The 12,619-nt window shown below is 33.0% G+C and overlaps 1 protein-coding gene and 1 long non-coding RNA gene across 2 annotated transcripts; one reads left to right on the top strand and one right to left on the bottom strand.

Annotated features, from left to right (window-relative positions):
* Positions 1–2,819, top strand: LOC108458401 (uncharacterized). Its single transcript, XR_001867286.2, has 3 exons — positions 1–606; positions 1,306–1,487; positions 2,414–2,819. It is a non-coding gene; the product is annotated as an uncharacterized LOC108458401 (long non-coding RNA).
* Positions 2,820–6,450: 3,631 nt separating this feature from the next.
* On the bottom strand, positions 6,451–10,431 carry LOC108460515 (uncharacterized). The gene is made up of 4 exons (XM_017760029.2): positions 9,929–10,431; positions 8,539–9,480; positions 7,115–7,162; positions 6,451–7,028 (listed from the first exon to the last, which is right to left on the bottom strand). The coding sequence occupies exons 1-4, from the start codon at positions 10,136–10,138 to the stop codon at positions 6,591–6,593; spliced, it is 1,638 nt and encodes a 545-aa protein (XP_017615518.1). The 5' UTR covers positions 10,139–10,431; the 3' UTR covers positions 6,451–6,590.
* Positions 10,432–12,619: the final 2,188 nt, after the last annotated feature.

Here is a 12,619-nt window from a genome sequence, read left to right as displayed (position 1 = left end):
TTGTTTGCTTGTATTTGGTTTTCTTGAAAATATTTTCATCATTTTCCACCATTTGTTTGGTGGAAAATAAACTCAATTTTTTCCAAAACATGGGAAAATAAGCCTTCTTTTGGGGAAAATGTCTTACACTTTTTTATTCTGTAAGACATTTTCCAAAATACGGGAAAATTTTTCTCTCCTTTCCTCTTCCCCTTCCCCTTCCCCTTCCCTTTCCCCTTCCCGTTGGGTTGCAAAAGAGAAAAATTTACTGATAGAAACTAAAGGAAGAGTCTGGAAAAGGCAATGTTAAACATATGTAGCACGAAAGATTCTCTTTCTTTTAACCTTTTATTGAATTTTTTTTTTGTTGATTCACAAACTGAAAATTGCAGACAAAAACCATAGCCAATAGACAGCGAAAGATGGAGGAGAGGAGTAGTGTCTCATGGAATGCTGCTGTTGTTGGCTCTTCACGCCGTCAACGAATATTACCGGCTGCCGTGGAAGCCATCGGTCACCACCAATCTTCTCGCCGCCAACACTCTGATTTATCTCAGGCCTTCGTTCCTAGATTTTCTCCTCTCTTTTGTTGATGAGGTTTGGTTCAATCCTCATCTTTTTCTCAAGGTAGGCTTACTATTTTTGTTTTTCGTTTCTGTTCTTAATTATTGTTTATTTCATCCTGTCAATTAGGCATTACAGTGCATGATTTCTTAACACTTAAGGAAAAATCAATAACCTAGTAAGAAAGATTATGAATTTGGAGAAACATATAAAGATTTAGGAAATCGTTGAGAGAAACCGTGGATTGATCAACGAGTAATATGAAAATTCTGAAAATTATAGGAAATTATTTACCTAATTTATGAATTATGATCAATTCTCAAGTATATCGATGCTCAGTAAATTAGTTTTCTTCCTTGCAAAATTGTGTGCTGTAACATTAATATAGTAGCAACTAGATCGAATTATTTGAAAAGAAAAAAAAAATTAAGGCATTAATGCAAATCAAATGATTTTGACAGTAAAATCCATCATCTTTGTAGACATTGAGAGAGTTCACTAAAGGTCAATCTTGAAAATAGTAAGAAAAGAAAAAAAAACCATAATGGAAGAAACCCTTTGAAAGCATAGCCATTGAGAGGGTTCTTTGAATGTCAGTGAGTCTTGTTACTTTTAAAATGGTTTCAGATTTATAATTAATCCCTTAGCATAGAATGGTTTGAATCTACTTCATAAGTATCCTTTCTTTTTTCTTGTGTTTTACCAATTGTTCAAAGCTGATGCATCTTTTTAGCTTTGAAATCTATAGTTTTGTGAATTCAGGTATCTTAGGCACTTGAATATTCCAAAGTTTTCCTTGTTCATCTGCTGATTTTGGATTCTCATCGTTAAATTCAAAAAAAAAAAAAGAAAAAAAAGAGAGAAAGGGTAAAATGAAAATGGCGTCGGCTCAGGCCTTGCATTCTTCACGGAAACAAGAGCATCTAGAAGCTGGGAAGCACCGGGTACATCTTTTTGTTCTTAATTTTTTCCCTTTATCGATTAATTTGATGTTTTCTTTCTATTTTGAAATATGATTTTCAATCTAGTAAATGGTTTGGTTACTATATAATCAGCTATTTTGGATATCGATTTCGGAATAGGACTAGAATTGGCAGTCTATTTTGGTATTTTCATATATGATCTATAGTATATTTGCACTATCTTGCAATTCTTTGGTAGATCATGTCTGTAATTGATGGTATATGGAATCAATTATTTTGTTAGATTACACCTTTTGGGAATTTCAATGCTTTTATGCCTTAAATCTTTGCAACTGCATAAGGTGCTGCTATTGGAGCTAAAAATATGACCAATTTTTTTTTGGTTTTTCTTCATAAATTGGATTTGAAAGTTCACTTTTTTCATTTCATGCTTTTGTTTGTATTCAAGTTGGAAAATATGAAGCTTCTCTGCATTTGACACATTAATAACAGTGATTTTAGATGAAGAGTGTATTTAAGTTGCATAACGATAGCATTGCAGTTTAAGGTTGCCTATATGCGTTTGTGCCTAAGTGAAGTGTTTTATTTCTACTTCTATTTTGTGATGTGTTGAATCTGTTCTGGTTGTTTAGAACTGTTCTTCTGATTTTTTTTAGTAGTCATTCATGTTCTACTAACTAGGGCTGGTAAACAAAAAGAACTTTCATTCTAGATTTCTATGTGTTGTCTTTGAATGTTGTGCCTTTTACATAGTTTGAAAAGTTAATATTCTCATAAACTGTCCATTTGGTTGATTGGATTTTGTATAATTTTTACTCTGGATTTATGCTTGTGATAAAAGTTTTCAGTTAGATTTTATTACATAAATGGGTTTTTGCAAATGAACAAATAATTATTTAGAGTATGTTTACCAAGTACTGTTACAATTGATCCCTCCTTTCTTGCAGTTGGAGGAATTCCATAAGAAAAAAACAGCCGAGAAAGCCAAGAAGGCAGATCTACCTCCCAAACCAATGTTTTTGAGTTAGCTTAAATGAAAAACAGCAATTAGAATATCTTTTTGTTAACTTAAATGAAAAACTCTGCTCAATCTACCTCTCGAAGCTGATTGTTGCTAATGAGAATATCTTGGAGAAGAAGCATGATTTTTACTCTACCAAATAGAATGAGGATTTTGCTGCTTTGGAGCAAGTAGTCACATTTTCTATTTTTAGGGTGCCACTGTGTCCAGGTTTCTAATAATTATTGTGTTTTATGGTTCATCCCTTGGGCAAGTTATACTGCTTGTAATAACAATTTCCTTACTAACACAAATAAACATTTTTTGAAGTGTACTTTTTTATGTCTTAGAAATATGCCATTATAAGTATCCATGGTTATATTTAACTCATCTGATGCAATTTGACATTCCATAATATATGCAATTTATTACTAGTCTATGTTGTTTTATCTATAAGAACCATGATATAATGGATGAGTATATTTGGATCCTTAGACCTGCGTCTTGTGTTTACCCATCTTGTCTTTTGGTGTGCATGAGCTGGATCCAGGCTTTGTTTGGCTTGGATATAAGAGGCAAGGATAAGGAGACTCTTTTTTGTATTTCAAGCCTAATGTCATGTTAGTTTCTTAAGATAAGCTAATACTAATGGTTGCTCAAACAATTTAAAATATAAATTTATTAATATATATATAATTTTATTAATATATGTAAAAACAACTTTTTCGGAAAATATTTTCAGGAAATTTGTCAAACAATAGAAAATATTTTGCACAGATTCATTCAAACACCAGAAAAGCAAATTATTTCCAGAAAGGTAAATCATTTTCCAGAAATCATTTTCCGGAAAACATTTTACTGGCAAACAAATGGAGCCTAAATTAGACGTATATGTCATTTTGGTGTTTTAGGCTTTTTTTAGAAAAATTAGGGAAATAAGTTAATTTTGGAGAGAGTATGTGTGAAAGTGCGTCCAACACACTCTCTCTCCTCGGTCTTTTTTTCTTCTAATTTTGTTAGGGTTAGGGTTTTTTAAGAATTGGGATTTAGGGTTTTAAAGAATGAAACTATGAAAGTTTATAGGTAGATTTGAGGGGTCGAGGATGCTGTAATGAGTTTCAGAACACATACATTTCATATCATGCCGAGATAGGACCATTACTCATAAACCTATCCTATGGAAGTTAGGTTTCGAGGTGACAATGATTGATACGTTCATAGGTCTAAGTCTAAGTGAAGGTCCCAGTCGACAACCGTGATGCAATCACAAGTTTGAGTATAACTGGGTCCAGTTAACGGTCGTTATTTGATCACGAGTTCAAGCTTTTTGTATACCCGCAAATGATGTCTTATATATACCATACATAAGATTGATGTCATAATCATAGGGAAAAACGGAAGGCTTTCTGGTGTAGTCAACGTAATTTTTCTCTATTTCTAGGTAGTCAATATTTTTAACCTTTCATTTTTATCCGAAAGTTGACACCGAAGTGGACACAAGAGGGCTCTCAAGCAGAGAGTGAATGTTTCGACACAGTAGAGGTCAAACTTAGGTCGACGCAGTAGCATTTGTAGTTATTAATGGTTTGTTTAATAACGGCAATAGTTGTCACCCCGAAAGGAGCATCACCTTTAGTGCACCGCAAAAGATGCTGTCCGCTTAAAAGTCCTCCTGCGTCCACAACAATGTCGGATTTCAAATAAAAAAGAAGATTAAGGATACCGACTGCGTGGAAATGGAGAAAAAAATTACGCCGATTATAGTGGTAAGCCCCACAATTTTTCCCTATAATTATACCCTTAAACTTTTGTATGGTATTTATAAGGCAACATCTCCGGGTATCCGAAAAGTTTGAGCTCGTGCCTGTATAACGACTTTCAACTAGTTCTTCCATTATACTCTGATCTATTACCTCATAACAACTGTCGATTGAGACCTCTATGTAGACTTCCATTCATGATCGTATAAAGCAAAATCACCCTGGAACCCGACTTCCACAGATAGGTTTCTGAGGTAATGGTCACATCTCGATAAGATATATGAAATGTGTGTCTCGAAGCGATATCACATCAACAAAGACTCGAGAATACCTCAAACCGAAAATTTTATTAGCGATGAAAATTTTTAACACTGAACTGGGGAAGAAAACCGAGAGAGAAATATTGTAAAGTGGATGGATGGAGGCCAAGAGAGATGGAGTATGAAAAAAGAGGGGTGAAATCGCAAAGGAAAAAAATCTCTGTGGTTCGCTTCAGTGTTAAAATTTTTTGTTGCTAATAAAATTTCTAGTTTAAGGTATTCTTGAATTGTCGTTGATGCAATATCACTCCAAGATGCACACATTTCATATATCCTACCGAGATGAGATTATTACCTCAGAAACCTATCCTGTGGAAGTCAAGTTTCGAGGTGATTTTACTTTATACGGTCACGGGGGGAAGTCTACGTAGAGGTCTCAATCAATGGTCGTTATGAGGTAATGGATCGAAGTATAATGGGGGAGCCAGATAACCGTCATTATGCAGGCACAAGTTCAAACTTTTCGGATACCCGAAGATGTTGCCTTATAAATATAATACAGAATTTTGAAGGTATAATCATAAGAAAAAGCTTTGGGGCTTCTCGCTATAATCAGAGTAATTTTTTTCTCAAATTCCATGCACCAGGTATCTTTAACCTTCCTTCTTATCCGAAGGACAGCACCGTCGTAGATGTAAGAGAACTCTCAGGTGGATAGCGATTGTTGTAGTGTAGTAAAAGTGATCCTCCTTTCGAGGTGACAATGGTTGTCATTATTAAACAAATCATTAATACTACAACCACTATCGCACTGACCCGAGTTTGATTTATATTGTGCTAGAACATCCGCTTTACGTTTGAGAGCCCTCTTGTGTCCACTTCGGTGTCAGCTTTCGAATAAGAATGAAAGGTTAAAAATACTGACTATTTGGAAATAGAAAAAAAAAAGTACGTTGATTACACCAGAAAACCCTTTGTTTTTCCTTATGATTATGACCTCAATGTTATGTATGGTATATATAAAGCATCATTTGCAAGTATCTAAAAAGCTTGAACTCGTGACCATATAACAACCGTTAACTAGCCTTTGGTTATACTCGAACCTGTGACCGCATCACGGTCGCCGATTGAGACCCCCACTTAGACTTCAACCTGTGACCATATCAAGCAATGTCACCCTGAAACTTGGCTTTCATAAAATGAGTTTTTGATATAATGGTCCTATCCAACATGATATATGAAATATATGTGTTTTGAGACGCGTTATTACATCCTAGACCCCTCAAATCTACCTAAACTTTCACAATTTTACTCCTAAAACCCTAAACTCTAATTTTTAAATAAACTCTTACCCTAATAAAATTAAAAATCGACCTATTTCCTTAATTTAAAAAAACCGTCTAAAAACGCCAATTAAAATAAAAGACTTAAGTCTAATTTAGCGGAACTGAAACCCTATATTCATTCACAATGCCAATGGTGGTCTGGGTTGAGTGAAAGAGGGTCAAAAGTGTGCATATATTTATGTATATTTAAATATATATAATCAGACCCAAATATCAAATATTTATTGTTTTTGTTTTCCTTTCTTTCTTTTTTAGGTATATTCTAGCTATTTTAAGTGTGTTAAATTTCAATGATGAGTTCCTTGGTTAAAGTCTTCGAAGATTGCAAATTCTGCAGACATTTTACAAATGCCAACCATTTTTTATAGGATCTTTGATGCTATCAATTATGATTCGTTTTTCTACTTCCAATTTTCAATTACAAATGCTTTTAATTTAATATTAGTTGGATCACTTATTATACTAAATCAGTTCAAATTTTAAGTCAACTCAGGGCCACTACAACAAAAGGGAAAGTGCAAATATAGATGCAAAATAAATTCACGTGCATAAATATATATATAAAAAGACAAATACCCACTATACGAGTGCAAATTCATCTTGAATTTCCAACACATATTTTAATGAAATTTCAGTTATATTTTGTAAGAAAAAATGTTATGAAAGAATTACATGTCCTGCATATAGATTGGGGGCACAAAACTAGTCTAACAAGAAATTTTGAAAGGAGCAGGCTTCTAGAAAAGTAGATGAGAGTTCTACCTAGAAGAAGTAGCTGTTGCCATGACAGATTTCGAACTAGACTGGAGATCTTTGGCAGGTTTTGATTCTGCACTGATGGCAATCTTCCCCATTCCAACTTCCATTGCCTCTCTCTCATCCATCTCTGACTTCTTTTTCACAGATACATTAGCATCCACAACTCGATTATGCGATGAAGACTTTGATGGCTCTAAATGTCGAGGGCCTGCATTGATCCATGGATGTTGAAGGCACTGAGCAGCAGTGGGACGCTTCTCAGGTACAAAATCAAGGATGGGAACCAGGAAGTTGGTCATTTCATTTGCATCTTGTTCGCTGAACTCGTACTTCTCAACAAGGACCTTATTCAAGGGCCAGAAACGCAACCTTCGTATGTGCCTCAAATCACCATATCGATTAAAGAAGTCCCGTGAATAACGGCCACCCAAGGCAATCTACTCATAATTCCCAAAATAGTTTCTGTTAAACGCAGGAGTATGACACAGCAGATTTCTTAGCAGGCAGAAATGAAATTTCTCACCTTGCGTGGCATCATTCCTAGAAGTTCCATCATCAAGGCTAAGTGGTCCTGAACATATAAGAGCTAAAACGTTATGTTCATCCAAACCTATATATCAAGTTTATAGCTTGTTCAAATGAAAGCCAAATCAAGATATTCCTACTACACCCAACCTTCAGCCTCTTAACTTTAAGGTTGGCTCCAAAGCACTTCTATAAGAATTTTAATGTACGTATTTTGCAAGGTAGAATAACAACTTCCCTAACACTCCATGCTTTTCATTACACATTCAGTTTTAAAGGTGAAAAACAGCTTGGGTTCTCCTATAATGGAACATGGATCATACATAAACTATGTTGAAAAATGATCTTCTCTCTTATTTTCTTTCCTCTCACTTTCCTTTCCTACCAAGCACATTCAAAATTTATTTTCTTTCCACTTTTCCACTCAATCAATTACACCCTTAGAGAGGCCAAACGAAACAGAGAGCTTAACTCATAAGTCATAATATGCCTAGCAGCCAAATGTTAGGTTAGCCAAGAAAACACGAGAAAAGACAAATCCGACCAATACAAATGAGATTGCATACATGACCACACGAGTACATGAGAACATGCATACACAGCATATAGATAACTAATACAAAATTTTATATATGATTAAGTTGGCAAACTCTTGATGCTCCACAAGTTATAATAACAATTAAAGGTAATCCACTTATTCTATTCAACCAGTCAGTATTTTGAGCTACAAGAGAGCACTTTTCAAACTCGAACCTGAGTAGAAAATCTAATGGTTGCCCAAGACTATGATGACAATTCAGCAGTCTCAAAAATAGATGAGCTTACATTCTGTTCAGCTATTGTTTCTAATTATAGGTTAACACCTAAAATGAATCCTAAATTTACATCAAATTTGAATAAAGTAAATTGGAGAAAGTGAAGTGAAATTTTCTGACACAACACTTACTAAGTCTCTCCGTTAAACAAATTTTCAGTTCATCACACCTCTCTTATTTTCTCCCTTTCCATTTCTTATCCTTCTTTTAGAAAAACAAATAGGCTAACAAAGTTTTGTTGTGTACAATAAATAATTAAATGTTAGCATTTAAGCCAATGAGATTCTCCTATTAAAGATATGTAAAATGCAAAATATCTTCAAGGGAAATGCCTCCATGTTTAACTGCAATATAACATGCAAAGGACGTACTTTTGTCCTTGTTTATAGCCTCTCTTTTCCTTTTCAGATACACAGATTTTTTTCCCCTTTCCAAAATCAAGGAAATAATTTTTTTTTAGGTTTTCAAGCTTCTCTGTACCTTCAAAGACCAAATGCAACATCTGGAATGAACTTTCATTAAGAGAGATGAGAAACTTAGAAACAAACACGTACATCATTATGGTGCAAAAAGCATAAAATGGATCACATTGTTATAAAGAAAATACCTCATCTCTGTCAAAGTTGTCACCACTATGGGGGTCAAAGAGTACATCACCCGTTGCGAGCTCAAAACAAATGCAAGCAAATGACCAAAGGTCCGCCGACATAGAATACTTAGATCCCAGGATCACCTCAGGACACCTATATTGTCTTGTCTGAATATCATTAGTAAATTGTTTATATGTCCAACATGCATTCCCAAAGTCAACTAATTTGCAATTCAAGTCAACTGATGCCAACAGTTTCCGCCTTGTGGATTGACTTCCTCTCTTATTAACTTGACTTACTTGACCAGAATCCTTTGTACCATCAGCATCAGAGACTCTATTGGCATTGCCGGAACTAGTGGCACATTCAACAGAATCCGCAATAGGAGATGATTTAGCTGCACAAGATGTTTCAGGATCCTCATCACCTTCTGCAATAACTTCTTTCTCCAGACATCCCTGAGCCACTCGCTTAGCCTTTCTCCGAAACTTTTTCTTCTGATTTCTACTCAAATCCCCATTAGTAGACAGCACCGTCTTGTCCTTACTATTTGGAAGGATGAGAGGAGCACCTGACTTTCTAGGGTCCTTGGACGGATCTATCATTGACAACAATAAAATATTTTCCGGCTTCAGATCAGTGTGTATAATGGAAAGCTCTCTATGCAAGTAATCCAAGCCCATTAGAATATGGAAACATATCTCCTTAACCATATGAATAGGCATGCCACGATAATCAGAGTACTTGATGAGAGTCAAAAGATTATCTCCCAAGTACTCAAACACCATACAAACATGCTGCCCATTCGGACCTGAATGCTTAAAATGATCCAAAAGCTTCACCACACATTTTTTATCCTCTTTATCCCCATCCGCAATCTGTTGCAAGATTGTTATCTCATCCATCGCTGCCTCAGTGTAATGCTGGGCACTTTTTTGTACTTTCAAAGCTACATAACACTGTAGTTTAAAAACAAATTATTAAATATAACATAATCAAACAATTTAACTAAAATTAAAAGAGAATAGACTACATTTCTTAGTGATTTTTCTGCTGTTTCATAGTCAAAATTGATCAAGCAAACAAATGACTACTTGCGAGTGGCAACGAACGCTTTTTATTCGTTCTTTACAATCCATTATATTTTTCTCCGTTGTTTTCTAGGCAAAAAGTCTTAACACGATATTAACACAAATGAAATGATAAAGGTTCTTCTTTAGATGCTTTTCCTTCAATTAAAGGATCACAAACAGTCTTATCAAATATTATTGAAATAAACCAAATAAATAGAGCTAAAAGGCAAACTTCTTCAGTAAACTAAGCAGATTTAATTATAGTAGGCATAATTGAAGTGATCAACAAGGGAAACGAAGCAAGATCTGCTAGAGAGAAAGAGAGAAAGAGTACGGAGCGGTGAGTGTCCCAAGCGAGCCAAACGGTGGAGAAATGGCCCCAACCGAGCTTGCTTTGTACAACGTAACGACCGTTCTTGAAAGTGTCTCCGATTCTAACAGCGTGATAACCGCCCCGCCGGTAATCTTCCGTTCCTTCGTCTTCCGATGTCAAATCCCCGCTCTCAGTCCCGGTCCACTCTTCTTCCTCCTCCTTGTCCCCCATTCCCTTGTCTTCCAAAATCTAGATAAGGAAAAACTAAAAGGACATAATTTCTAAAAATTTCAACAATTCCTCGATTAGATTCAGCTGGATCAGCAGATCTTGCAGCTACTCCTATGATAGAAAAAGGAAATTTTCTATTTTCTTCGTTTAGATTGAAGGAAAATAAAATGTTGGAAAAAGAAGGAAAAAAAAAAAAACTTTTTCGGTTTTTGTGCGGGAGAATAATCCCCGTATGGGAAGTAGGGACTTTGAAATTTGGGGTTTTCGTTTTCTTCTTTTCCTTTTTTAATACGTGGCGTAAAAAAGTGGGCTGGAATCCTCTGTGTGTGAGGTGTCGTCATTAATCGGAAAAATCCAACATGATTGGAGTACTATTACCAGTAAAGCAACATTTATTTTTTAATTTTGAAATTTAGATTCTCTCAAATAATTTAATAACATTGTTAAGATGAAATTTAAAATGTATAATTTAAAAAATTACAAAATTTTCGTAAGTTGGCCATTGAATTTTTTTAAAATTTTAAAATGATACGTAGTTAATTTTTTAAAATTTAAAGTGTCTACAATTGAACTTAAATTTTAAGTAAAAAATTAAATTTTAAAAATAAAAATAATGATTAAATTTTAAATTTATGAAAAATAAGAGTATTGTGATATATTTTAATTTTTTAAAAATTTTAAAAATAACTATAAAAATATTTAAAAAATTCATTTATTTTGGTTTTTTAAGCTGGCCCTTCCTTCCAAGGGGATTCGATTCTCTTGTTTCTTTCATTACCAACAAAGAGTTTTGTCATTTGCAGCATCGCCTCTAATCTTCTATCCATCACTCCACCACCAAATTAAGCAATTTGCTCTTACTTTCCAAACTTACAATTTACTACTTTCATCCTTTTCAATTATTTTTCTTATAGGAAATACCCAAATATTGAAACTCCACCTACATTAAAAAAAAAAAATTGTTTCGACCCTTGACCCAACATTTTATGAAAAAATCGACTCGGCTTCCGACTCCAACCAGAACTTATTTTATTACATTATACAAAATTTGTAATTATAAAAGAACTAAATCATTTAGTTTGATGTTACTAGAAATTTTTGATGCACCATTTATAATTACAAGTATGTTTGAACTCATAAGTCAGATTTTTTTTTAACCATTAAGCAACACAAATATATACGAGTTTCAACGTGGAGAATTTTACAGTCATCCAAGCTTTGGTGTTGCAGAAATTTATAGAAACAAGGGGAAATATGCAAAAGCCACACCTCAAGTAACACACAAACTATCAACCCTTTTCTCATCACTACACAAATAAAAAAAAAAATTATAAAACTCACGGTCAAGAGAGTTTCCATTGAGGGGTTCAATTGTAATTAAAAATTATAATAGAGGTAATCTTGTAAATATCTTGAGACGGCACAGGTTTATCCGAATCCCTATCTTAACGTGTCTAGTTTTAAAATTTAATTCACTCTGAACTTGATTTAAGTAAAAGAGAAAATCGACATTATAAAATGGAATCCATCAAAATCCGTCAGTTTCTAAGTTTTTTTTCTTTTTACCATTCCTAAAACATATTATAATTTTAATGTATTATTTTCTATTAATTTAAAATAAAAGAATGAATACATATATGTAAATTGTGTTGTTTTGTGTTAACAGGATAGGTATAGCATGTGTCAAAAAATTTAAATCTTTATGTCAATTAGGAGCTTGAAATCTTGTCATGTTTAATATATATAAATAAAAGAATTTATAGGTGCTAGCAACATAAATTCAAATATCAAGATTTGTAATTTTTTTTATTTTTTAAATTAAAGGAAAAGATAATACTACCCTCATAATAATATTTATTTTAAAAAGTATTTATTTTAATATTTTATTATATATCTCAACGACACTTGTCAACTTCTAATTTTATTTGTGAAATCTAATATCTCTTCTCACAGATAATTTTTCTTTAAAACTTTTATGAACTTTATTAAGGCTTAGTTTAAATTAAAAACACTTTTGGAGCCGTAAGTAAATACTAAATAGGCAACTTTTAAAATTAAAAGTGCTTTTGAAAAACTTTTTGAACCCAAAAGCAAAAGCAGATTTTTTAGCTTCTACTTTTGGCAAAAACTTTTTAAGAACAAAAGATAATTTTAACCCTTATAAAAATATTATATAATGTTTATATTGGGTATGTAATTACTTTCAATTGAATTTTATTTTAAATATATAATATTATATATTTAAATTTTTATTGATTATTTTTTAATATTAATATAGTTTATATATTTGAATTAATTTATATAAATAAATATTATTAATTACTTAAAAAATTTAAAATTTTATTTCAGATATTAACATATTAACAACAAATTATAATAAATTATTTTTATATTCTTATTAAAATATCATAATATTAACTAATTTGAATATTATTTAAATGCATATTTGTTACCTTATAATACCATGTCTAAAATGGATAT

The sequence above is a fragment of the Gossypium arboreum genome, chromosome 4, assembly GCF_025698485.1.
Source record: "Gossypium arboreum isolate Shixiya-1 chromosome 4, ASM2569848v2, whole genome shotgun sequence".
NCBI classification, from domain to species: domain Eukaryota; kingdom Viridiplantae; phylum Streptophyta; class Magnoliopsida; order Malvales; family Malvaceae; genus Gossypium; species Gossypium arboreum.
Note: the sequence above shows the minus strand (reverse complement) of the source record. Positions and strands in the feature narration are given on the sequence as shown.